Below are 25822 nucleotides of genomic sequence, written 5' to 3'. Positions count from 1 at the left end.
TCCAACGAGAGATGGACCGAATGGTTGATCAACACGGGTTGCGGGCCACGTTCCCGTATCTCGACAATGTAACCATCTGCGGCCACGATCAGCAGGACCACGACGCAACCTCCAAAAATTCCTCCAGACCGCTAAAGCCTTGAACCTCACGTACAACGAGGACAAGTGCGTTTTTAGCACCAATCGGCTAGCCATCCTGGGCTACGTAGTGCGCAATGGGATAATAGGCCCCGACCCCGAACGTATGCGCGCCCTCATGGAATTTCCCCACCCGCACTGCTCAAAATCCCTGAAACGCTGCCTGGGGTTTTTTTCATACTACGCCCAGTGGGTCCCCCAGTACGCAGACAAGGCCCGCCCCCTAATACAGACCACGACCTTCCCTCTGTCGACAGAGGCTTGCCAGGCCTTCAGCCGCATCAAAGCGGATATCGCAAAGGCCACGATGCGCGCCATCGACGAGTCCCTCCCCTTCCAGGTCGAGAGCGACGCCTCCGACGTAGCTCTAGCGGCCACCCTTAACCAAGCGGGCAGACCTGTGGCCTTTTTCTCCCGAACCCTCCACGCTTCAGAAATCCGCCACTCCTCAGTGGAAAAGGAAGCCCAAGCCATAGTGGAAGCTGTGCGACATTGGAGGCATTACCTGGCCGGCAGGAGATTCACTCTCCTCACGGACCAACGGTCGGTAGCCTTCATGTTCGATAATGCACAGCGGGGCAAAATCAAAAACGACAAGATCTTAAGGTGGAGGATCGAGCTCTCCACCTTCAACTACGAGATCTTGTATCGTCCCGGAAAGCTGAACGAGCCATCCGATGCCCTATCCCGCGGCACATGTGCCAACGCACAAATTAACCGCCTCCAAACCCTCCACGAGGACCTCTGCCACCCGGGGGGTCACTCGGTTTTACCACTTTATCAAGTCCCGCAACCTCCCATACTCCTTAGAGGAGGTCCGTACAGTCACAAGGAACTGGCACATCTGCGCAGAGTGCAAACCGCATTTTTTCAGGCCGGATGGTGCGCACCTGATTAAGGCTTCCCGTCCCTTTGAACGCCTTAGTCTGGATTTCAAAGGACCCCTCCCCTCCACCGACCGCAACATATACTTCCTTAATGTGGTGGACGAGTACTCCCGCTTCCCATTCGCCATCCCCTGTTCTGACATGACCGCGGCCACAGTCATTAAAGCCCTGAACACCATATTCACACTGTTCGGTGCCCCGCATATGTCCACAGCGACAGGGGGTCCTCCTTCATGAGTGACGAGCTGCGCCAGTTCCTGCTCAGCAACGGGATAGCCTCGAGCAGGACGACCAGCTACAACCCCCGGGGGAACGGGAAAGTAGAGAGGGAGAACGGCACGGTCTGGAAGACCGTCCTACTGGCCCTATGGTCCAGAGACCTCCCAGTTTCACGGTGGCAGGAGGTCCTTCCGGACGCCCTCCACTCCATCCGGTCACTACTGTGTACTAGCACTAACCAAACGCCTCATGAGCGCCTCCTTGTCTTCCCCAGGAAGTCCTCCTCTGGAACGTCGCTGTCGACCTGGCTGGCGGCCCCACGACCCATCTTGCTCCGAAAGCACGTGCGGGCGCACAAGTCGGACCCGTTGGTCGAAAGGGTTCACCTCCTTCACGCGAACCCTCAGTACGCTTACGTGGAGTACCCCGACGGCCGACAGGACACGGTCTCTCTGCGAGATCTGGCGCCCGCCGGCAACACACACACCCCCCCGACACCAATCACCCAACCCCCCCCCTTCCTGCCACCGCCGCACCCCGCGACCGCCCCCTTCCCAGGAGGATCAGTCCTCCTCCCAGGCCCAACCAGGAATGAAGCCCAAGCTGAAACCGTAAGGCTCCCGGAGAAGACAACACCGGAACAAGCACCACCACCACCACTGGGGCCGAGGCGATCGACACGGACGACCAGACCGCCCGACCGACTCGTGACGTCGATCTAACAGTACAATGTGGACTTTTAACGAGAACATTTTGTCTATTCCTGACGATTACTGTAAATAGTTTGAAACAAAAAAAAAACCTTGTACATACTGTTATAACATGTGAAAGTTTTCCTCCCAGGACCAGCCTTGTAAACCCTTACCACCATGCGAAGCATCACCCCGCCGGGTTCATTTTTAACAAGGGGTGAATGTGGTAGTATGCATTAGGGATCATGTGGGACTGTGAAGCCATGATGTCATTGACTGACAGATCCCGGGTCCTGGTTGGACATTGACCTCTAGCTCCGCCCTGAAGGCGGAGTATAAGTACCTGCAGTCCTCCCCCGCAGGCAGTCTACTACTGAACTGCGGGGGAAACAGTCACGCTTAATAAAGCCTCATTGACTTCACTCTATTCGTCTCTCGGAGTCTTTGTGCGCTACACAAACGCCCTTACCTGCATATATCTGAAGGTGTTCCCGGGGGGAGCCCAAATTTCTCCTCCAGCTCACCCAGGCTCGCGAACTGCTTGCCCACAAATAGGTCCCCCATCCTTCTAATACCTGCCCTGTGCCAGCTCAGAAACCCTCCATCCATCCTCCCCGGGACAAACTGGTAGTTCCCCCGAATTGGGGACCACACCGAGGCCCCCACCTCCCCCCTGTGACGTCTCCATTGCCCCCAAATTCTGAGGGTAGCTGCCACCACCGGGCTCGTGGTATACCTCGCTGGAGGAAGCGGCAGCGGCGCCGTCACCAGCGCCGCCAGGCTCGTGCCCACACAGGACGCCATCTCCAGCCTCTTCCATGCCGCCTCATCCCCCTCCATCACCCAGTTACGCACCATTGCCACGTTGGCGGCCCAATAATACTCACAGAGATTAGGCAGCGCCAACCCCCTCCCACCATCCCTGCACCGCTCCAGGAACACCCTTCTCACCCTCGGGGTCTTCTGCGCCCATACAAACCCCATAACGCTCCTGTTAACCCGCCTGAAGAAGGCCCTAGGGATCAGGATGGGGAGGCATTGGAACAGGAACACAAACCTCGGGAGCACCGTCATTTTAACTGACTGCACTCTACCCGCCAGGGAGAGTGGCAACACGTCCCACCTCTTAAACTCCTCCTCCATCTGCTCCACCAGCCTCGTGAAGTTAAGCTTATGCAGGGTCCCCCAGCTCCTAGCCACCTGGATCCCCAGGTACCTGAAACTCCTCTCCGCCCTTTTTAGCGGGAGCTCACCAATCCCCTTCTCCTGGTCCCCCGGGTGCACTACGAATAACTCGCTCTTCCCCATATTAAGCTTGTACCCGGAGAAATCTCCGAACTCCCTAAGGATCCTCATCACCTCCGGCATTCCCCCCACCGGGTCCGCCACATATAGCAGCAAATCATCCGCATAGAGCGACACCCGATGCTCCTCCCCACCCTGCACCAGCCCCCTCCAGTTCCTTGACTCCCTCAACGCCATGGCCGGGGGTTCAATCGCCAGTGCAAAGAGCAGGGGGGACAGGGGACACCCCTGCCTCGTCCCCCGGTGTAGCCGGAAATACTCTGACCTCCTTCTGTTCGTGGCCACACTCGCCACCGGGGCCTCATACAGCAGCCTCACCCACCTGACGAACCCCTCCCCGAACCCAAACCTTTCCAACACCTCCCACAGGTACCCCCACTCCACCCTATCAAAGGCCTTCTCCGCATCCATCGCCGCCACTATCTTCACCTCTCCTTCCATCGCCGGCATCATTATAACATTCAAGAGCCTCCGTACATTGATATTCAACTGCCACCCTTTCACGAACCCCGTCTGATCCTCGTGTATGACCTGCGGCACACAGTCCTCTATCCTCATAGCCAAAATCTTTGCCAGCAACTTTGCGTCTACATTTAAGAGTGAGATCGGCCTGTATGACCCACACTGTAGGGGATCCTTGTCCCGCTTCAGGATCAGGGAAATCAGTGCTCTAGACATCGTTGGAAGCAGAACCCCCCCTTCCCTTGCCTTGTTGAAGGTCCTTACCAACAGCGGGCCCAGCAGGTCCACATACTTCTTATAAAATTCAACCGGGAACCCATCCGGCCCCAGTGCCTTCCCCACCTGCATGTTCCCTATCTCTTTGACCAACTCCTCCAACCCAACCGGCGCCCCCAACCCCGCCACCTGCCCCTCCTCCACCCTTGGAAACCCCAGCCGGTCCAAGAAGCGACCCATCCCTCCCTCTTCCAGTGGGGGCTCAGACCGGTACAGTTCCTCGAAGAAGTCCCTGAAGACCCCATTGATACCGACCGCACTTTGCACCGTGTTCCCTCCTCCATCCCTAATACCCCCGATCTCCCTTGCTGCCTCTCGCTTCCGAAGCTGGTGCGCCAGCATACGGCTCGCCTTTTCTCCGTATTCATATACCGCCCCCTGCGCCTTCCTCCACTGCGCCTCCGCCTTCCTAGTGGTCAACAAATCGAACTCAGCCTGGAGGCTATGCCGCTCCCTAAGCAATCCCTCCTTTGGGGCCTCCGCGTACCTCCTATCCACCCTCACCATCTCCCCCACTGACCTCTCTCCTTTCCCCCCTCTCCTTGTGTGCCCTAATGGAGATCAGCTCTCCTCTGACCACCGCCTTCAGCGCCTCCCAGACCACCCCTACTTGCACCTCCCCATTGTCATTAGCCTCCAGGTACCTCTCTATACACTTCCTGACCCGCCCGCTCACCTCCTCGTCCGCCAGCAACCCCACCTCGAGGCGCCACAGCGGGCGCTGGTCCCTCTCCTCCCCCAACTCGAGGTCCACCCAGTGCAGAGCATGATCAGATATGGCTATCGCCAAGTACTCCGTATCCTCCACCCTCGGAATCAGCGCCCTGCTCATGACAAAAAAGTCAATCCGGGAATAGGCCTTGTGAACATGGGAGAAGAATGAAAATTCCCTGGCCCCAGGCCTCGCAAACCTCCACGGATCCACCCCTCCCATTTGGTCCATGAACCCCTTCAGCACCTTGGCTGCCGCCGGCATCCTGCCCGTCCTAGACCTAGCGCGGTCCAGTGTCGGATCCAGCACCGTATTGAAATCCCCCCCCCATTATCATGCCCCCTGCCTCCAGGTCCGGAAACCGGCCCAACATACGCCGCATGAATCCTGCATCGTCCCAATTCGGGGCGTATACATTGACCAACACCACCCTCTCCCCCTGCAGCTTGCGACTTACCATCACATACCTACCGCCATTGTCTGCCACATTGCTCGACGTCTCGAACGACACTCTCTTCCCTACCAAGATCGCCACGCCCCGATTTTTTGCATCCAAACCCGAATGAAACAGCTGCCCTACCCACCTCTTTCTCAACCTTACCTGATCCGCCACCCTCAGGTGCGTCTCCTGAAGCATGGCCACATCCGCCTTCAGCCCCTTCAGGTGCGCGAACACCCGGGCCCGTTTGACCGGCCCATTCAGTCCCCTTACATTTCAGAATATCAGCCGGATCAGGGGGCTACCCGCCCCCCTTCCCTGCCGACTAGCCATAATCCCTTCCTAGGCCAGCCACATGCCCGCGCCCCCGGCACGGCCCGTTCCCTACAGCGGCAGACCCCCGCCCCGACCTCCTCTACCGACTCCAGCCCCCCTTTGGCCATTCCAGCAGCAACCCAGTCCCCGCCCCCCCTTCCCCCACCCCCCCCCCCCCCGCCCGCCCCAGCTAGATCCCCCCCCCTAGCTGCATTGCTCCCCCATTGCACTCCTGTAAGTCAGCTGACTCCTGCTCACCCCGGCCACTCCCGCCATTTCATCGACCCCCACCCCCCAGTGTGGAACTTCCCCTCCCCCCCCTTGTCCACCAGCGGGATCTCGTCCATTCCACTCCCATTGCGGGAGAAAAAGCTCGCGTTTCCCAGCTTCGGCCCCATCCCTTCAGTCCTGAAAGTCTCCCCTGGCGCAGCACCCTTTCCAGGCCCGGTCCCACTACCCCCAACTCAGGCCTCTCCCCCACCCCGCGGGGCCCCATCTCCCCTACCGACCACCGACCCCCCAAGCAGTCCACCCACCCCCCCATGAGCCCGCCTGGTGGACCTAATTAAAAGAATGCCCAACCAACCCCCAAAAAGCAACAAAACAAAGAAACCCCCCTCGAAACACAACCCAGCAATCCCCAACCATCCCTCCACCGCGACCCCTCATCCCCGACCCTTAGTCTGAGTCCAGTTTTTCGGCCTGAACAAAGGCCCACGCCTCCTCCGGGGACTCGGAATAATGCTGTCGATCCTTATATGTGACCCACAGACGCGCCGGCTGCAGCATACCAAACATCACCCCCTTCCTGTGCAGCACTGCATTCGCCCGGTTGTAACCGGCCCTCTTCTTCTCCACCTCCGCACCCCAATCCTGGTAAATCCGAACCTCCGCGTTCTCCCACCTGCTGCTCCGCTCCTTCTTGGCCCACCTTAACACAGACTCTCGATCAGCAAACCGGTGGAACCGCATCAGCACCGCCCGCGGCGGCTCGCTGGGCTTGGGCCTCCTCGCCAGCACTGTGGGCCCCCTCCAGCTCCAAGGGTCCCTGAAAGGCCCCCGCTCCCATCAGCGAATTCAGCATGGTGACCACGTAGGCCCCCACGTCCGATCCCTCCAGCCCCTCCAGGAGACCCAGGATCTGCAGGTTTTTCCGCCTCGACCGGTTCTCCATCTCCTCGAACCTTGCCTGCCACTTCTTGTGGAGCGCCTCGTGTGCCTCCACCTTCACCGCCAGGCCCAGGATCTAGTCCTCATTCTCCGAGACCTTCTGCCGGACCTCCCGGATCGCCGCCCCTTGGGCTGTCTGGGTCTCCAGCAGCTTATCGATTGAAGCCTTCATTGGCTCCAGCAGCTCTGCTTTCAGTTCCTTAAAACAGCGCTGGAGAAGCTCCTGCTGCTCATGCGCCCACTGCCTCCACGCTGCCTGGTCTCCGCCCGCTGCCATCTTGGTCCTCCTCCCTCGCACCTTTCTTTGCTTCAATGCCACTTTTTTAATCGCCCCACTCCTGGTCCACTCCATACACTATCGGGGGAATGTTGCTGTCCCCTTCCCACACCGGGAAACGTCGAGCAAGCGCCGTTGCGGGCCCTGAAAAGGGCCCAAAAGTCCGTTTTTAGCAGGAGCTGCCGAACATGCGACTTACTTCCACATAGCCGCAACCGGAAGTCCGGTCTTGTCATCTCTGTTAGTTGGTTATCAATCTGGTTCTCTTCTGGTTCTGGTCTTCCTTCTGTTGGTAGCGTGGATGGTCTCCTTTGTCGGCCGGTGGAAGTCATCATTGTTAGTTGCTGCTACTCCAAGAGAAAGAATGAATCTGTGCAGTAACGTTAATGCTGTTTGAATTTTGTGACTCTTTTGGTGGGCGGTCTCGGGTCATTTGCCAATCAATTGATCATGGCTCGATCAGCCTAATCGATCAAGTCCAATCAGGGGCTGACATATCAATTTTGGGGTGGGCACTCAGTGGCTATGTCTGAAGGTGTTGGAAACATGTAGGCCCTTCTAAATAAGGAGGTTAGGTGCCGCTGTGTCTGGTAAACAAGTGTGATTAACAGGACAGTTCTATTGATCCTGGAGGGGCCTGGAGATGGCCTTTTGCTTATGTTATTCGCATCAACCTGTGAAATTGTTTGAAGTCTGCAAAGCCTGGGCTGCAACTTTGTTTGATCTGTTCTGCAGCCTGTATGTACATACCTTTGACCACTTTTCCCAGCATCCCTTGCTGGACACCAGCGAGGCCGGCAAAGCTATTCAACGTTAATTGGACCACTTTACGAGGCCACATGGGCTTCTCGCCGCAAATGAAGGCTCGCCAGCCAATTCACCAGCACCACACTCGCCAGCCTCCCGAAAACAACGTCGAGCAGCACTTAAACAGCACTTGCCCAGCTAGCCCCACTCAGCTCGCTGCCATGGTGCCGAGACAACCGGCCCCAGGATTTGGGGATGCAGACTGGAGAGGCTCCTCGCACTGGAGGCCAGGAGGGTCTGGAGGGTGAGCCACAGGGCAGCCAGTGCTGACTGGGACGGGGTTGTGGCGGCGTTGAGCTCGGGGAGTGTGACCAGAAGGATTGGCCTCCAGTGTCGCAAGAAGGTCAATGACCTACACTTGGCAGCACGGGTGAGTTGACACCAATGCCCCACTCTACCCACAAGACGTTTCCGCCCCCACGCGAGCAACCACCTTCAAGGAACAGATCCTGAAGGTGACTGGGGTGGCCGAAGACAGAGAGAACACAAACGCGGAGGTCGGCGGACGCCACAGAGGTGAGGATCCACTGGGCCCCACCTGGAGGACCTGTCACATGTGAGTTGCTATTGCCATACTGACTGACCCATCCTTCTCACTGACCACGGGCGAAATTCTCTGGTATCGGGGCGATGTCCACCGACCGGCGCCCAAAACGGCGCAAATCAGTCGGGCATCGCGCCGCCCCAAAGGTGCGGAATCCTCCGCATCTTGGGGGGACGAGCCCCAACCTTAAGGGGCTAGGCGCGCGCAGGACTAATTTCGCCCCACCAGCTGGTGGAAAAGGCCTTTGGTGCCCCGCCAGCTGGCGCGGAAATGACATCTCCGGGCGGCGCATGCGCGGGAGCGTTAGCGGCCGCTCACGGCATCCCCGCGCATGCGCTGTGGAGGGAGTCTCTTCCGCCATGGTGGAGGCCGTGGCGAAGGCGGAAGGAAAAGAGTGCCCCCACAGCACAGGCCCGCCGCGGATAGGTGGGCCCCGATCGCGGGCCAGGCTCCGTGGGGGCACCCCCCGGGGCCAGATCGCCTCGCACCCCCCCAGGACCCAGGAGCCCGCCCGTGCCGCCTTGTCCCGCCGGTAAGGTAGGTGGTTTAATCTACGCCGGCGGGATAGGCATTCTAGCAGCGGGACTTCGGCCCATCCGGGCCGGAGAATCGCGGAGCGCGGGGGCCGCCAATCGGCACGGCGCGATTCCCGCCCCCGCCGAATATCCGATGCCGGAGAATTCGGCAACCGGTGGGGGCGGAATTCACGCCAGCCCCCGGCGATTCTCCGACCTGGCGGGGGGTCAGAGAATCTCGCCCCACATGTCCATTCTCCCACAGGTCCTCTTACCAATGGCCCATCCCGGGTATCCCCCTCCCCTGCCTCCTGGGATAACACCATGGAGGAGAGCTCCGAGAATGCCACGATCGAGGCGTCACAGCTTTTATCCCCACCCTCTACACCTCGGTGGGATAGGCTTCTGGGGCACAATCTGGTGAGCACCATACAGTTGCTGATATACATAGGGTGGAGGCAGGAACCCCCAGTCAGAGGTCTGCTGGATCCCAGGTCCCAGCTGGGTCCCAGCCAGATGCTGAGCCTCTGGAATTGGGTTACCCGGAGCTGATGGTGACGTTTGGGAGCAGCCGGGACATTCAGAGTGAGATGTCAGTGACACTCCAGCAGGTCCGTAGCCGATTGGAGGAGTCCCAGAGACTATGGGCGCAGATGTTGCTGGCAATACGTAGCACCGTGGCCTCGGCAGTCTGTGGGGGTTATGGGTGGTTGGTGGGGCAAACAGGTAGGGGCTAGGGTTGCCCCTGGAATGGGTACACAAGATCCAGGGATTGTCATGGTGGTGCCACGTGCGGTTGCCCCCTTAGCGCCTGCCCCCCTACACATAGGGGCCCACCCCTGCAGAGGGTGCCCACCCCCTTCAGGCGAGGGTCCCCCAATTCCTGCTGAGCACTGGGGTGGCAAAGCCAGCGCCCCGAGCTCTTTGCCTGTGAGCAAAGATGGCTACTCACCTCCTTGGCTCCCTATAGAATCCCTTCAGCCAGGTTCACGTTTTTCAAAAGGAGTACTAATCTGTGATTGCTGGGGAGGCCGCTGAACGACGGGAGGCTGTTGGATATGGGGTGGCTCCCGTTAATTGTATGAAAGTTGGGCTTAAGTGGTGATAATTGTTTTCTCGCCACGCTACGATGGGATCCCGATTTCGCCTACGAGAGAGCGCCGGTTGCATCGCAAACTGTTTGGTGCCTGGCGCCTGTTCCTGTTTTTGGCCTCTGCCGCTATTCACCGGCCTCGTTGCGCTCTCGCATGAGCACAACGAGGCCTGACAAATGCACCCTACATGTCTGTTCAAATTTGACATTAGATCAAATCCAAAAGAAATCAGTTTCTTTCAATACGGTACATGACACCTTGAGATGCCTCACTACACTTACAATTAGTTAATATTTCCAATATCTATTTACTGTCAAGCATACAGCCTGAGGAGTTTTACACAGTTTCCAGCCTCTTGGTATACTGTAGTGGGAGGTCCTTAGATAGTTGCCATTCCCCATTGCCTTTTCCCATTGTGTCTTTGTACCAGCTGCTCCTAAGTTTAATGCATCCCACAGGATGTAGTTTTGGACCAGCGAATGTGCCGCGCTGCAATATTTGGTCATCGAAGCTCTTCACACTGGAAGACCAACAAACTTTGGTCAGACCAAAGAGCATCTTTCGTTGAGTTGATGATCCTCCACCAACAGTTGATGTTTGCCTTTTGTGTGTCCCTGGAAGCAGCTCGTAGAGCAGAGTCCTGCACTACTGAGGTGACTGGGATGAACCTTGACAAAAAACACTTCATCCAATATGATCACTCCTGCACCATAAGCTCTGGAATTTCCTCCCCAAACCTCCCTCTCTTCTTTTAATATGTTCACTTAAACTTATCCCTTGAGCTATCCTAATGTCCCTTGATGTGGAGTCATAAGGGCAGCACGGTAGCATTGTGGATAGCACAATTGCTTCACAGCTTCAGGGTCCTAGGTTCGATTCCGGCTTGGGTCACTGTCTGTGCGGAGTCTGCACATCCTCCCCGTGTGTGCGTGGGTTTCCTCCGGGTGCTCCGGTTTCCTCCCACAGTCCAAAGATGTGCGGGTTAGGTGGATTGGCCATGATAAAAATTGCCCTTAGTGTCATAAATTGCCCTTAGTGTTGGGTTTGGTTATGGGGATAGGGTGGAGGTATTGACCTTGGGTAGGGTGTTCTTTCCAAGAGCCGGTGCAGACTCGATGGGCCGAATGGCCTCCTTCAGCACTGCAAATTCTATGATAATCTATGAAATTGTATTTGCTAATACTCCTGTGAAGCACCCGGAGACATTTTGGGCTCGATTTACTGGCCACGTGGTGCCGGGCGCGTAAATGAGTGGGCTGGTTAGATAGCGAGAGAGGCTGAAATCAGGAACCATACCGCGCACCAATCGGTTTCCAATCTATCTTGCCTGCTCCCTTTGGCAAATCCAATCCCGGAGGCGTGGTGAAAAACCAATGGCTGCTGTGGGGATCCGATGCACATCAGGTGGAGGCAGGAATGTCCAAGAGAACACCTCGGAAGAGAGCTCTGAGGGTGCCACCATCGGGGCATCTCAGCTGCCACCCCACCCTCCACCAGCATAGAGACACATACTTTGGTGAGCGAAGGTAGTGGACAGGCTTCTGGGGCACAATCTGGTGAGTACCACACAGTTGCAAATGCACATCAGGTGGAGGAAGGAACATCCAGGGGAAACAGCAGTCAGCGATCTGCCGCATCCCAGGACCTAGCTGAGTCCCAGTCAGATGCTGAGCCTCTGGACCAGGTTTACCCGGAGCTGGTGCAGTCGACAGGGTGCGGCCACGAGATTCAGCAACATTCCTGAGGGTCCATAACTGATTGGAAGGGTCCCCTAGTTTCTGAACAACATTCCGTTGGTGATGATTGGTGCCCTTCTGTTTCAGTTGGTCCATGCAAGTTTCTTGATAAAGGTTTCTTGATAAAGGTTTCCCCATTGCGCAGCCAACAAATATGATTCCTGACACTTTGGCCAGTGCCGAACATATCCGAACCCATCAAGGCATTGGAATCTTTACTTCACTGTACCAATGATATACTGTATATACTGTATATTCTGTATATATATTACATATACATACTGTATATACTTTATGGTGGCTCACATGTAAATGCACACACCTCTCTGTACCTCTGTTCAGCAGCTGCACTGGGATACTGCAGAGGTGTCTTGAGTCTTGAGCCAGCCTCAGTCTCCTAAAACCAAACATGCACTTTTTCTTTGCAAGTACAATTAGGATGGAATGGCAAATTGCCTTAAACTGATGATATAGATTGACCCTGAACAAACAGGAATTTACCTGCACCTTTCAGTGTTGATGATCACAGATTATTTGCACATTGACAGAATGATAGTTATGAACAAACATAGGAACATTCTTTTGGTTTATGAATATCCCACTATTGTGTGTAGGAAGGTGTCAGGCTTTGAGCGTGTGTAAACAAAGATATCCTGGACCTGGGGAAATCTAGCAGCATGAAAAAGTCCCAGGCGACAAGAAAAATAATGTAGTTGTTTGCCCTGCTTAATTGTCTCTGTTGACTGCAGAGTAATGTTCTGTGTGCTAGCCGAGGAAGAGCTAGGGGCAAAAATAATTAGCTCCGGGTTGAAATGAGGTTGACACCAATAAGGCTAAGCTTGCACTGGAGTTTGGCTGGACAATAGTTTGCAACACAACTTTGGCATTGGTGAATCTAAGCCATTGCTACTACCGTTGTCAGACAAGTTCAGATAAGTCTGTTTTTATTAGATGAAGTTCTAAGGTTAATGGAGAGAAGAGAATTATTCTTGTATTTTTAACACATGCCTATTATTTCCTCCTCATCCCTTACTCCTTCCAAGTAACAGAAATAGACAGATTCCCATGGAGATACCCATTATGTGAAACAATAGACCAGGAGTAACAATGAATAACCCTAAAGCCAACCTTCTTGCATAAAGTTGAGTAGAAGGGAAAACGGGTTTAAAAAATGAACCCACAATTAAAGAAATTAAATCCTAATTATTATAAATTGCTAGATGTACCTCCAAATTATCTTTTATGTGAAGTTGCAGTTTGGTAATTGTTAATGCCAAATGTATACTGAGTGAGTTTAGGATGTGGCACTGTACTGGTGTCTTGGCTGTAAAAAGACATAACAGTGTAATTTTCCTATCATTATTACACTGTCATATGATTGGCAATTTTAGGTAGCAATCAAAAGAAAGAAGTTGCATTTAAATAGCATCTTTCATGACTTCTGGACGTTCCAAAACACTTTAATAATAATATTCTTTATTGTCACAAGTAGGCTTACATTAACACTGCAATGAAGTTACTGTGAAAATCCCCCAGTCACCACATTCCGTTGCCTGTTCGGGTCACAGAGGGAGAATTCAGAATGTCCAAATTACCTAAAAGCACGTCTTTCGGGACTTATGGGAGGAACCTGGAGCACCCGGAGAAACCCACGCAGACACGGAGAGAACGTGCAGACTCCGCACAAACAGTGACCCAAGCCAGGAATCGAACCTGGGATCCTGGCGCTGTGAAGCCATAATGCTAACCATTATGTTACCATGCAGCCAGTGAAATACTCTGGAAGTGCAGTCACTGCTGCAACCTTCTGCACCCATCTCCAGTGCCAGTGAAAATGTAAATGATGTGCATTAAACATTACGGATCATCAATTCTGTTCCCTGACCATTATATTCCATGAACACAGAGTATAACCGATATGAAAATCAACATTGGCCGTTGCTTTGAATTTGTATCTTTTCTTTCATGAATAAACTAGAAATGTTAGTTTCACAATCACCATTTCAGATGGCAGCTTTCAATTCCAGATTTATTAATTGAATTTAAATTCCACTAGTGCCATGGTGGGATTTGAACCCCAGAGGATGAGACTGCTTCTCTGGATTAATAATCAAGTGATATTGCCACATTACCATTGTCTGCCCTGCCCCAGGGCTGTGAACCTGAAACTGTGCTGTCAGTTTCATATTGCTTTATACTGCCCCAGTTCTCTTAGTTTGTTCAGTAACATATTACGATAATTATTCATATTTCCCTCCATAGCTTTGCTCTTTAATAGGGGGCCAAGCCAAAGGAGTAATTAGAAATTTCAAATTAAACAATTGTGGAGCATTAGTGTCAATGATGTCAAATAGAGCATCACCATCTAGCTAGATCGACAGGGTAGCACAGTTGCTTCACAGTGCCAGAGTCCCAGGTTCTATTCCCGCTTGGGTCACTGTCTGTACGGAGTCTGTGTGGGTTTCCTCCGGGTGCTCCGGTTTCCTCCCACAAGTCCTGAAAGATGTGCTGTTAGGCGAATTGGACATTCGGAATTCTCCCTCTGTGAACCTGAACAGACGCCGGAGTGTGGCGACTAGGGGCTTTTCACACTAACTTCATTGCGGTGTTAACGTAAGCCTACGTGTGACAATAATAATAAAGATTGTACAAGATTATAGATGCAATTCCAAAGTTTATTTCTAAGTTGTTACATAAAGGTCCTCTATCAATTGTAAGCTTTCGGGATTCAATGGTTGCTCTTCTTCAATTTCAAATTTATCAACCTGATAAAATTCCCTCTCAAAAATCAAGACAGTTATCGATATGTGAACAGACCTAATTGTCACGATTACTGATAGCATGCAGAATATTTTATCATGTCTCTGCTCTAAGCAATATTTATATATTGTGACTGTTGGTAAAGACGGTAGTATCAAATTTCAGATACCCTCCATACATTACTTATTGTTTTTGGCATAATATGAACTCCTGCTAAAAAAAACATTCACAATTCTGCTTATATAACTTACCTTGGCGCAAGACAATCCTGTAATTGTCCAAGGATCTAAACATATGTATGAATAATTATTATGAACTCCTGTGGGCTGCAGGGTGCAGTTGCTGGAGAATGTGTGTGTGTGATAGGGTTGTTTGGGGATGGACAGAACTTACGATGACCACCTCCTCCCCCATTCCCTTTCCTGGACACAGCCTGCAACAGTCATGCCTAAGGTTAATTTTTTTGAATAAGTACTTGAGCAAGATACAGGAAGATGACCAGTACCTGTGAATACAATTCCCAGCATGACTCAAGTTCTTTGAAAGGATTATTTTGAAAATGCAGTCGGGTACATATATTGTGATATTTTTACATGTTAATCTTATCACCAATAAGATATGGAGAGAATGGTTTACTTCAAATGAAATGAGGATTTAGTTGCAGGATTCATTTACACATGTTCTTAAGAGATAGTCTCACTTTGCCAAAAGTAATATTCTGATTGGTAGGTTTATCAAATACTGAAGCTTGTTCACAGACTGAAATAACATGTTTTTCACTTTGTGCTACACTCACAAGTTGAAAAAACACAGCAAAGTATTTTCCCGTAAGACACTTTTAACAATTTTATAGCATTGAAAGTGGAACATTTCAGACAACTTGAATGTAGATAATCGTAAAGTTACCAAAGATATATGCAATAGTGATTGCCAAACTTTAAATAAGGTAAAAAATGTTTACCCATCAAATTGATTAATTCTAGTCAGCAGTTTTAAAAACATTAATGGGTTAAATTGGACTGTATGATATCTGTAATAAATTTTTATTAATCATAACAAATCATTAAAAATTCTCTGTTCAATATTTTTAATGGGTTCATAATGATGGACCCTCTTCTTATAAATGCATTTGTTACTCATGGCATAATTTTAATCTACACTGCAAAAGATTCTCTATTCATATGCCACTGTTCATAAATTGCTGTCAAAAGTGTTGTTGGTCTTTTGATAAAACAACCCAATTTTTTGATTAATTCTAAAAATACTAAAGTCTGTCCTATAAATGAATTCAGAAATTCAAATGACTGCCACTTGTCAGAAATGAAACCTGTTGATAAGAGCTCAGCAACTGGACTGTAATTTGCTGATGGGTTGTAAGCAGGAACAGCGAGAGTTTCAAGTGTCAGGAGTACCTATTTGGGAAATAGTTTTAGCCCGAGTACCTTCTTAAAGGGACAAGTGGTGCCTTGACACACGAGATTGAGCAATGACAGGATCTTTTTGGTCTGTTAATTATAATTGATATAAAATCCCTTGCAGACCACAGGCTTGTAATCCAGATACATATACCCAGAATGCAAAGCTCCACGTTAAGAGGATGCATTCATAAAATCTACACCATCCATCTCCACTTGGTGCTTCCTGCATGGTTTATGCTGGGAACTTTATATTTGAGAAATGCTGGTATGAACCCATCCTTTATTATCCTTTAACACAGTGCATTGGAGCATTAATATACAATGCACCATCCCATAATTCTGTCCCTTGCAGTTAAAACATTAAAAAATAACTTACACTTGATCCATTTGCTATGATACTCACAGCTTCTGATTTTGGAGGTACGGGGGGTGGGCTTGGCATTCTGGATTCTCCCATTTGTAACGCAGTCAAATGTGTCGAAAGAACAGGATCCTCAATTGGGGGTGCAGTAGAATGAGAGTAGAAAGAGATCAAACTCTGCTGTGGTTTGTTTTCACTGTCTGTCACCATGCCGCAGGGATCCTTCGAATTATCTGGAATTTGATTGGTCCATAGCTCCTCATAAGGAATCTCAGGCTGCTCCTGAGGCCTAAAATAATTGTCTGTCCAATCAGGGGTCACGTACTCTCTGTCCACATCAACTTCCGGCGGAGTCAATAGTTCATGCAGCATGATCTGCTGCTCCCCAATAGAATCCCTGCATCTCTGAAAAGTAACCTCCCCATTGCTATGCAACACAGCACCACTGAAAGCACACATGGACAACCTTTGAAATGATTGGGTTAGTTCATCTCGGGCATAATTCAGCGAATTGGTTGTATACCCTTGCAAGCAAAGCCTGATTCTTCTTGGACTAGTGCAGTCGTCAGTAAAGTCCGTTTTGACCTCTCGGACTGCCTTTGAGTATTCATCAGCATTAAAATGCTCCTGGCTAAATAAAGTTATCTCCTGAACAAACTTCTCATACAGAGGGTTGCCTCGTATTAACCCTTCAGGGAGAACAAACCTGGGCATGTCTGCGAGCAGCAGCAAGTGCAACGGGATAATGTCATCCTTACGAATGATGCAGCACAAGACTACAGTCTTTGATATAATACTGACAAGTTTATAGCGATGTCCTTCACGAATGCAATGAAGGTCATAGAAGTTACGGGGTGGACGAGAAGGAACGGTGACATTAACCGGTAACCGGACCTTTTCTATAATACTGCGAATGGTGTGCTCTCCTTCCTGCATCTGTATCTCAAGGGGGCTGCGAGTGCTGAACTTTCCTCGGCACTGGAAGGGAAGGCTCAGGCTCTCGTTGGTCCTGTGGTTCATGCAGATAAGGCACGGCATCTTGCCTTTGATCTGTTTGCTTAGTGTGCTTGTCTTGCCCAGTTTTCGCAGTATTGTGTTGAAGCGGGATTTTTCTTTTACAGTCTTGGCACAGAGGATCTCAGCCTGGCCCATCAGTGTCAGCTCATCACCAGCATGCAGCGTGAAATTATAAACCTCACTATCTTCACTGAATTCACCAGAGACCACCTGAAAGAAATGGAACAAATTCAGAACGGTTCAAATAGGCTGGATTAATACAACAATAACTTCTCACAATAGCCTACAATTCCTAATAATTGGGTGACTCAGTAACAGGGAATAAAAAATCCTGACATTGCCACAACAATGGGCCTCAACCAATGGCAGTGGTGGTGTTTGCCTTGGAGTGATTCCTGCAGTTACTGGACCAAATGAGACCCTGATCCAGTCTGAAGATAGGGGGTAGACCATTTAGGACAGAGATGAGGAGAAATTCCTTCACCCAGAGAGTGCCTGTGGAATTTGTTACCACAGGAGTAGCCAAGGCCAAACCATTGTGGGAGCAATTATCCGTTATAAAGCGGGAACTGCCACAAGATTCCCGGTGCTCTGCCCAGCAAGGCCGGCAACACTATTAAATGTTAATTGGTCCACTTAATGAGGCCTCATGGGTTTATCGACGCAAATGATGGCTTGCCAGCTGATTCGCCAGGACCGCGCTCACCAGCCTCCTGTTAACAAGGTCGAGCAGCACTTAAGCTGCACTTCCTTAGCCAACCCCAGCCAGCTCACAACAATCACAACAAGGAAACAGGCCCCAAGATTCAGGGATGCAGATCTGGGCAGCCTCCTAGATGCAGTGGAGGCCAGGAGGGATGTCCTCCACCCCCCTCCCCGCCTGCCCCCCAAGATCTTTCCGCCCCTACGGGAGCATCCACCGCCAACTTTCCATGGCGCCCCCAACCTTCCCTCAACCCCCATCCCTTCAACCCCCCGCAACACTTCCTACACACACCCCTGCTCCCCCTCACCACATATGGCTAATGATGCCCTCTCTCGATCTCTTCAGGATAAGCTCTCGCACAATCGCTGGGAGAGGGCCTAGACTAGCAGTGGTGTGCCACCTTTGAGGAGCATGCCCTGGAGGTGACTGGGGTGGCCTAGGACAGAGCGGTCACCAATGTGGAGGCTGGCGGATGCTGCAGAGGTGAGGAAATACTGGGCTGCAGCCAAAGAACCTATCAAGCGTGAGTTGTTATTGCTTTACTGACTGACCCATCCCTCCCACTGACCACGTCCATTCTCCCACAGGTCCTCCAGCCAATAGCGCCGGCCCATCCCGGGCGACCCCTCTCCAGCCTTTGCGGAGAACATTTTGGAGAGCTCCGAGGAAGACACGATTGAGGCATCACAGCTGTCATCCCCACCCTCCATCAGTGCAGATACACGCACCTCGGTGGGAAATGTTAGTGGTCAGGCTTCTGGGGCACAATCTGGTGAGCATCACACAGCTGGTGATGCACATCAAGTGGAGGCAGGAACCCCCAGTTGGAAGTCTGCTGGATCCCAGAACCCAGCTGGGTCCCAGCCTGATGCTGAGCCTGTGGAAGAGGTCATCCCGGAGCTGAAGGAGATGTTAGGAAGAGGCCGGGACATTCAGAGGGAGATGTCAGCGGCACTCCAGCAGGTCCTTAGCCACTTGGAGGAGTCCCAGAGGCTACAGGCGCAGGAGATGTCACCGGCAACACGAGGCACTGCAGCCAACACTGCTAGGGTAGCGACGGCAGTGTATAGCCTGGTGCACAACATTGGCACCATTAGTGAAGGTATCCAAGGCATCGTGCAGTCGGTGATGGCCATGGCTGAGGTTCTAGGCAGAATGTCCGACTCACTGGGAAACGTGACCCAGGACCAGGCCAATCTTGATGATGTTCTGTGGTACATGTCCCGCTCACAGATGGGAATGGAGGAGGTGCTGCGGAGCTTGTCCCAGTCGCAGGTAGGATTGCCGATGCGCTGCAGAGCATGGGCCAGTCACTGAGGAGCATCGCCGAGGACGTCGACACCATGATGCAGGCATTAGGGAACCGCCAGGGCTGGTAGAGCGGAATGATGCAGGGGCAGCTGCCCCTCCATCGCAAGGTGAACCCCAGGGCCCTATGGGCACCGAGCAGGAGGGGGCATTGGGTGGCAATTCGGACCTGTCCCATAGAGTGGCGACGGTGGCCACCAGCTCCCCTGAGTTCCACACCTCTGATGAAGCTGCGTCTCACAGCCAGCCCATGGGACAAGGCGGCACAACTGTGCATGTGCCGCTGACAAGGGAGCCAGGGTCCTCTGGCCCCCAGAGGTCGCCCACCAGAAGACCACTGGACGAAGTAAGCAGCTGGCTGCCTCCACCTCAGATGTGCATCCTGGGGATATACCTAGACCTAGTGGGAGAGCTAGGAGGGCCAAGCACATCGAGGATCACGGAGGGCACCAGGGGAGGGGGAATGGAGTGGGGATGTAGGTAGAGGGTGAGGGAGGTGTGGGGGCGGGGATAGTACCATCGGGAGAGTGGGAAATTGTTACTCACAATTTTGTGCACAACCCGTCTGGTGCCTCTGTGTGGTGGTATGTATTAGGGGTAGTACGGTACCTAGTGATGCCGAGAGGCTATTGGTGGACAGACACTGGGTCCGGATTGGATCTGCCGCCTGCTGGCTCCACCCAGTAAGGCGGAGTATAAGAACCCGGGCTCTCCCAGCAGCCGCATTCTGTAACCGAGCTGCTGGGGAACAAGTCTGCATAATAAAGCCATCGATTGACTTCATCTCTTCTCGCCTCGTGAGTGAGTGATTGTGCTACAATTTATTCCGCACACTTTAATGGACTGTGGAGCTCCGGATCGCCCTGGAGTGTCTGAGAATCAGCCCCCATGCGGCAAACTCAGCGGCCACTTTTAAACACTGGCTAGCGTGCTTTGAGGGATACCTCTGAACGGCCCCCGCAGACCTACAGAAGACCAGAAAATGCAGGTCCTGCATTCCAGGGTGAGTCCGGAGATCTACACGCTTATCGAAGACACGGAGGATTTCCCGACGGCGCTCACCATGCTGAGAGGGATCTACATTCGGCTCGTAAACCAGGTCGACGCACACCACCAACTCGCGATGAGACGGCAAATCCCCGGGGAATCGCTGGACGAGTTCTACAGCGCATTGCTAATACTGGGAAGGAGCTGCAACTGCCCACTGGTGACGGCTAACGAACGTACAGAACTCCTAATCAGGGTTGCTTTCCTAGCAGGTATGACCGCATCCCAAATTCACCAGCGACTGCTGGAAAGAGACTCGCTGGGGCTCACGGAGGCACAGACCCTTGCGGCCTCGCTCGATGTGGCATCGCAGAATGCCCGCGCTTATGCCCTCGACCGCACGGCAGCCCCTTGGGCTCCGTGGACCGCCGCTGCGACCGACTCCCCGGCACCCCCCATCCCCCCACAAGCCTGCGCGGCCAGAGCACCAGACTACCCGGGGGGGCCCCGCTGCTACTTTTGCGGGCAATCGAAACACCCCCCGGCAGCGCTGCCCGGCCCGCTCGGCCATCTGTAAAAGTTGCGGCAAGAAGGGGCATTATTCAGCGGTGTGCCAGTCCCGGGGGGTCGCCGCAATGTCCAGGGAAGAACTGGGATCACAGACTCAACCCCCCAACGATCCATGTGTGGCCAACGGGCGCTGCCATTTTGGGTCCCGGACTCCATGCGGGGGGATGGGTGCCGTGATATTGTGCCCCGCCGGCCGCGTGCGATTCATGGGCGCCACCATTTTGTCCGCCCCCGACCGCGTGCGATCCGTGGATGCCGCCATCTTGACTGACAGCCAAGGAACCCAGCATGGACGGCCCCACGGGGCCTGAAGAAAACGCCCCGATGCAGCAACCGCGACTGACTTCGGTGACCCTGGACCAGTCGCGGCCCCGGATGCTCCAAACGGCAACAACGACAGTGCTGGTTAACGGGTATGAAACGCCATGCCTCATCGACTCTGGGAGCACGGAAAGTTTTATCCATACAGTAAGACGCTGTTCAGATTCTTTCAATCCACCCGAGTACCCAAAAGTTTTTTCTGGCAGTGGGATCCCATTCCATAGAAATCAAAGGGTTCTGCATCGCGAATCTCACGGGGGAGAGAGTTTAAGAATTACCGACTTTATGTCCTACCCCACCTCTGCGCTCCCACTCTCCTGGGGTTAGATTTTCAATGTAACCTTCAGAGTTTAACGTTCCAATTCGGCTGCCCTATACCCCCACTTACTATCTGCAGCCTCGCGACCCTCAAGGTTGAACCGCCTTCCTTGTTTGCGAACCTCATCCCGGATTACAAACCCGTCGCCACTAGGAGCAGACGGTACAGCACCCAGGACCGAACATTTATCCGGTCTGAAGTCCAGCGGCTGCTGAAGGAAGACATAATCCAGGCCAGCAATAGTCCCTGGAGAGCTCAGGTGGTAGTTGTAAAGACTGCGGAGAAGCAGAGGATGGTTGTAGACTATAGTCAATCCATCAATAGGTACACGCAGCTACCCCTCTCCCCCGAATATCCAACATGGTCAATCGGATTGCACAGTACAAGGTCTTTTCCACCGTGGACCTTAGGTCCGCATATCACTAGCTCCCCATCTGCCCGAGCGACCACAAGTACACTGCCTTCGAAGTAGACGGGCGGCTCTACCACTTTTTAAGGGTTCCATTCGGCGTCACTAACGGAGTCTCGGTCTTCCAACGGGAGATGGACCGAATGGTTGACCAGGACGGTTTACGGGCCACGTTCCCGTACCTCGACAACGTCACCATCTGCGGGCATGACCAGCAGGACCACGACGCCAACCTCCGCAAATTCCTCCAGACCGCTAACGCCCTGAACGTCACCTACAACAGGGAAAAATGCGTGTTTAGCACCAACCGTCTAGCCATCCTTGGCTACGTAGTGCGTAATGGAGTGATAGGCCCCGACCCTGAACGCATGCGCCCCCTTATGGAGTTCCCCCTTCCTGACTGTTCCAAAGCCCTGAAACGCTGCCTGGGCTTTTTCTCTTATTACGCCCAGTGGGTCCCCAACTACGTGGCATACAAAATGATCAGGGGGTTGGATAGGGTGGACAGTGAGAGCCTTCTCCCGCGGATGGAAATGGCTGGCACGAGGGGACATAGCTTTAAACTGAGGGGTAATAGATATAGGACAGAGGTCAGAGGTAGGTTCTTTATGCAAAGAGTAGTGAGGTCGTGGAATGCCCTACCTGCTACAGTAGTGAACTCGCCAACATTGAGGGCATTTAAAAGTTTATTGGATAAACATATGGATGATAATGGTATAGTGTAGGTTAGATGGCTTTTGTTTCGGTGCAACATCGTGGGCCGAAGGGCCTGTACTGCGCTGTATTGTTCTATGTTCTACGTGGACAAGGCCCGCCTGCTAATTCAGTCCACTGTCTTTCCCCTGGCTACAGAGGCCCGCCAGGCCTTCAGTCGCATCAAAGCGGATATCGCAAAGGCCACGATGCACGCAATCGACGAGTCCCTCCCCTTCCAAGTCGAGAGCGACGCATCCAACGTAGCTCTGGCGGCCACTCTCAACCAAACGGGCAGACCCGTGCCTTTTTCTCCCGGACCCTCCACGCTTCAGAGATCCGCCACTCCTCAGTGGAAAAGGAAGCCCAGGCCATAGTAGAAGCTGTGCAGCATTGGAGGCATTACCTGGCCGGTAGGAGATTCACTCTCCTCATTGACCAACGGTCGATAGCCTTCATGTTCGATAATGCGCAGCAGGGCAAGATCAAGAACGACAAGACATTCCGGTGGAGGATCGAACTCTCCACATATAACTATGAGATCTTGTATCATCCCGGAAAGCTGAATGAGCCGTCCGATGCCCTATCCCATGGCACATGTGCCAACGCACAAGTGGACCGTCTCCGAACCCACCACGAGGATCTCTGCCACCAGGGGGTCACTTCGTGAAGATCCGCAATCTCCCCTACTCCGTCGAAGGAGGTCCGAACAGCCACCAGGAGCTGTCAAATTTGCGCAGAGTGCAAACCGCACTTTTTCAGGCCAGATAGGGCGCACCTGATAAAGGCTTCCCGTCCTTTTGAGCGCCTCAGTCTGGATTTCAAAGGCCCCCTCCCCTCCACCGATCGCAACACATACTTCCTAAACGTGGTTGACGAATACTCCCGTTTCCCTTTCGCCATCCCCTGCCTCAACATGACCGCGGCCACAGTCATTAAAGCCCTCTGCACCATCTTTACACTGTTCGGTTTCCCCGCCTACATCCATAGCGATAGGGGGTCCTCCTTCTTGAGCGACGAACTGCGTTAATTCGTGCTCAGCAAGGGCATCGCCTCGAGCAGGACGACCAGTTACAACCCCCGGGGGAACGGTCAGGTAGAGAGGGAGAACGGAACGGTCTGGAAGACCGTCCTACTGGCCCTATGGTCCAGATGTCTCCCAGTTTCCCGTTGGCAGGAAGTCCTCCCGGATGCCTTCCACTCCATCTGGTTGCTGCTGTGTACCACAACTAATCAAACGCCACATGAGCGCCTCCTTGTCTTCCCTAGGAAGTCCTCCTCCGGAACGTCACTTCCGACCTGGCTGGCAGCCCCAGGACCCATCTTGCTCCGAAAGCATGTGCGGGCGCACAAATCGGACCCGTTGGTCAAGAGGGTTCATCTTCTCCATGCGAACCCTCAATACGCCTACGTAGCATACCCCGACGGCCGACAGGGCACGGTCTCCCTGAGGGACCTGGCGCCTGCCGGAGCTCCCCACACCCCCCAACACCAATCACCCCCTCCCTCCTGCCGGCGCACCCCACAGCCGCTCCCTTCCCGGGAGGATCGGTCCTCCTCCCGTGCCCGCCCAGGAGTAGTGAAACAGGAACAAACATCGCGAGGCTCCCAGAGACGACAGTGCCCGGGCCAGCGCCTGCACAACCACCAGGGCTGAGGCGATTGGCAAGGACGACCAGGGCACCCACTCGACTCATTGAATCTGCGTGACAAAGCAAGATCTGTAAATAATTCAGTAGCCCAGTAAAAGCGGCATTGTAAATAGTTAACCGTTGATATCGATGCATAGCCACTGTGTTAATGGAAGCCCAGTACCGACCTTGTAAACCCCTACCACCATGCGACCCACCACACCACCGGGTTCTTTTTTAACAAGGGGTGAATGTGGTGGTATGTATTCGGGGTAGTACGGTACCCAGTGATGCCGAGAGGCTATTGGTGGACAGACACTGGGTCCGGATTGGATCTGCCGCCTGCTGGCTCCACCCAGTAAGGCGGAGTATAAGAACCCGGATTCTCCCAGCAGCCGCATTCTGTAACCGAGCTGCTGGGGAATAAGTCTGCGTAATAAAGCCATCGATTGACTTAATCTCTTCTCACCTCGTGAGTGATTGATTGTGCTACACTCTGTCACTTTCTTCTGCAATGAGGGCCGACTTCCGAACCCTTGGCCCATCTCTCCAGACATCTGTCCCTCCCCATGGCACTCACCCACTCTCCGACCGTGGCTATCTTCCCGGAGCTATTGTCTCATCGCTTGGGATGTTGGCTGCTGTGTGGTGTTACCTCCCACAGTGTTCAAGCACAGTGTGCAGACATCATGCTACATGGCCCGCCCACCCACAGGAATCCACGTGGGTTGTGTGAAGGGCTCACTTAACCACGATTGCCAATTCCCTATTAGTGATAGCCTTCACGATGGAGCGTGCTCAGGGGATAAATGGTTTACCCCTGTTTCTATACTCAGAGGAGAGTCAGAGGCCCAAGGAAGGAGATCAAAGACCTCCAAAGGATCTGATGCGCAATCAATTACTCTCGAGACAAGGTGAGTCATAACTGAAGGCTTTAATCTGCTAGAACTCTTCCCCAGCAGCTTCGATACAGAAAGTGAAGGCTGCTGGGACGGCATTGGTTCTTATACTCCGCCTCTCAGGGCGGAGCTATTTACATCAGCCAATGGTAGACTCCTGGGTCTAGCCAATGGTCATCCACCTCTCAGGTACCGCAATACCTGGTATTGCCACATTCACCCCATTAAAAAGAACCCGACGGGGTGATGGCCAACGTTAATGTCGCCTTTCGCATGGTAGGACCAGGTATGGAAGTGCCGTGATGTCGAGGGTAATAGCAAACTGTTCATGGTGCAGCAATCAGTCGATCGGGTGGCCTGGTCGTCCTTCTGGAGCGTCTGGGCTTCGGCGATGATCCTGGTGGGGGCCCCGGCAGTTGCGACTCCGGGAATGTGGTGTCGTCCTCCCAGGCAGCTTCATCACCCCTAGGCGGCGCTGTTGGGGGGAAAAGTGAGCAGGGGGAGGGGCACCTGTAGGGGGCGTCGGTGCTTGTTCGGGCCTAGGTAGGGGCAGAGGGAGTACTGACCCTCCGGTCAGGTGCTGCGGGGAGGGTGGGGGTGGGGGCAATGGTGCGGGTGCGCGTGGGGCTCCGGCGGGCGCCAGGTCCCGAAGGGAGACCGTGTCTTGGAGGCCGTCGGGGAACGCTATGTAGGCGTACTGGGGGTTGGCGTGCAGCAGGTGGACCCTCTCGACCAACGGGTCCGACTTGTGCGCCCTCACATGCCTCCGAAGCAGGATGGGTCTGGGTGTCGCTAGCCAGGTTGGGAGCGAGGTCCCGGAGGAGGAGTTCCTGGG

At 53.3% G+C, this 25822-nt stretch overlaps 1 protein-coding gene across 5 annotated transcripts in view; it reads right to left on the bottom strand.

Moving 5' to 3' along the window:
* The window catches only part of gareml (GRB2 associated, regulator of MAPK1-like), a 312284-nt gene that overhangs the window by 43614 nt on the left and 242848 nt on the right, over positions 1 to 25822 (bottom strand). For 4 of the 5 annotated variants that reach the window (XM_072498983.1, XM_072498986.1, XM_072498984.1 and 1 more), the window contains one exon: positions 16143 to 17354. In XM_072498983.1, the coding sequence (XP_072355084.1) occupies positions 16143 to 17354 (1212 nt within the window). The remainder of the gene's footprint in view (positions 1 to 16142; positions 17355 to 25822) is intronic. The other variant, XM_072498985.1, reaches the window with a different exon arrangement.

This window comes from Scyliorhinus torazame, chromosome 4, assembly GCF_047496885.1.
Source record: "Scyliorhinus torazame isolate Kashiwa2021f chromosome 4, sScyTor2.1, whole genome shotgun sequence".
NCBI lineage: Eukaryota > Metazoa > Chordata > Chondrichthyes > Carcharhiniformes > Scyliorhinidae > Scyliorhinus > Scyliorhinus torazame.
Note: the sequence above shows the minus strand (reverse complement) of the source record. Positions and strands in the feature narration are given on the sequence as shown.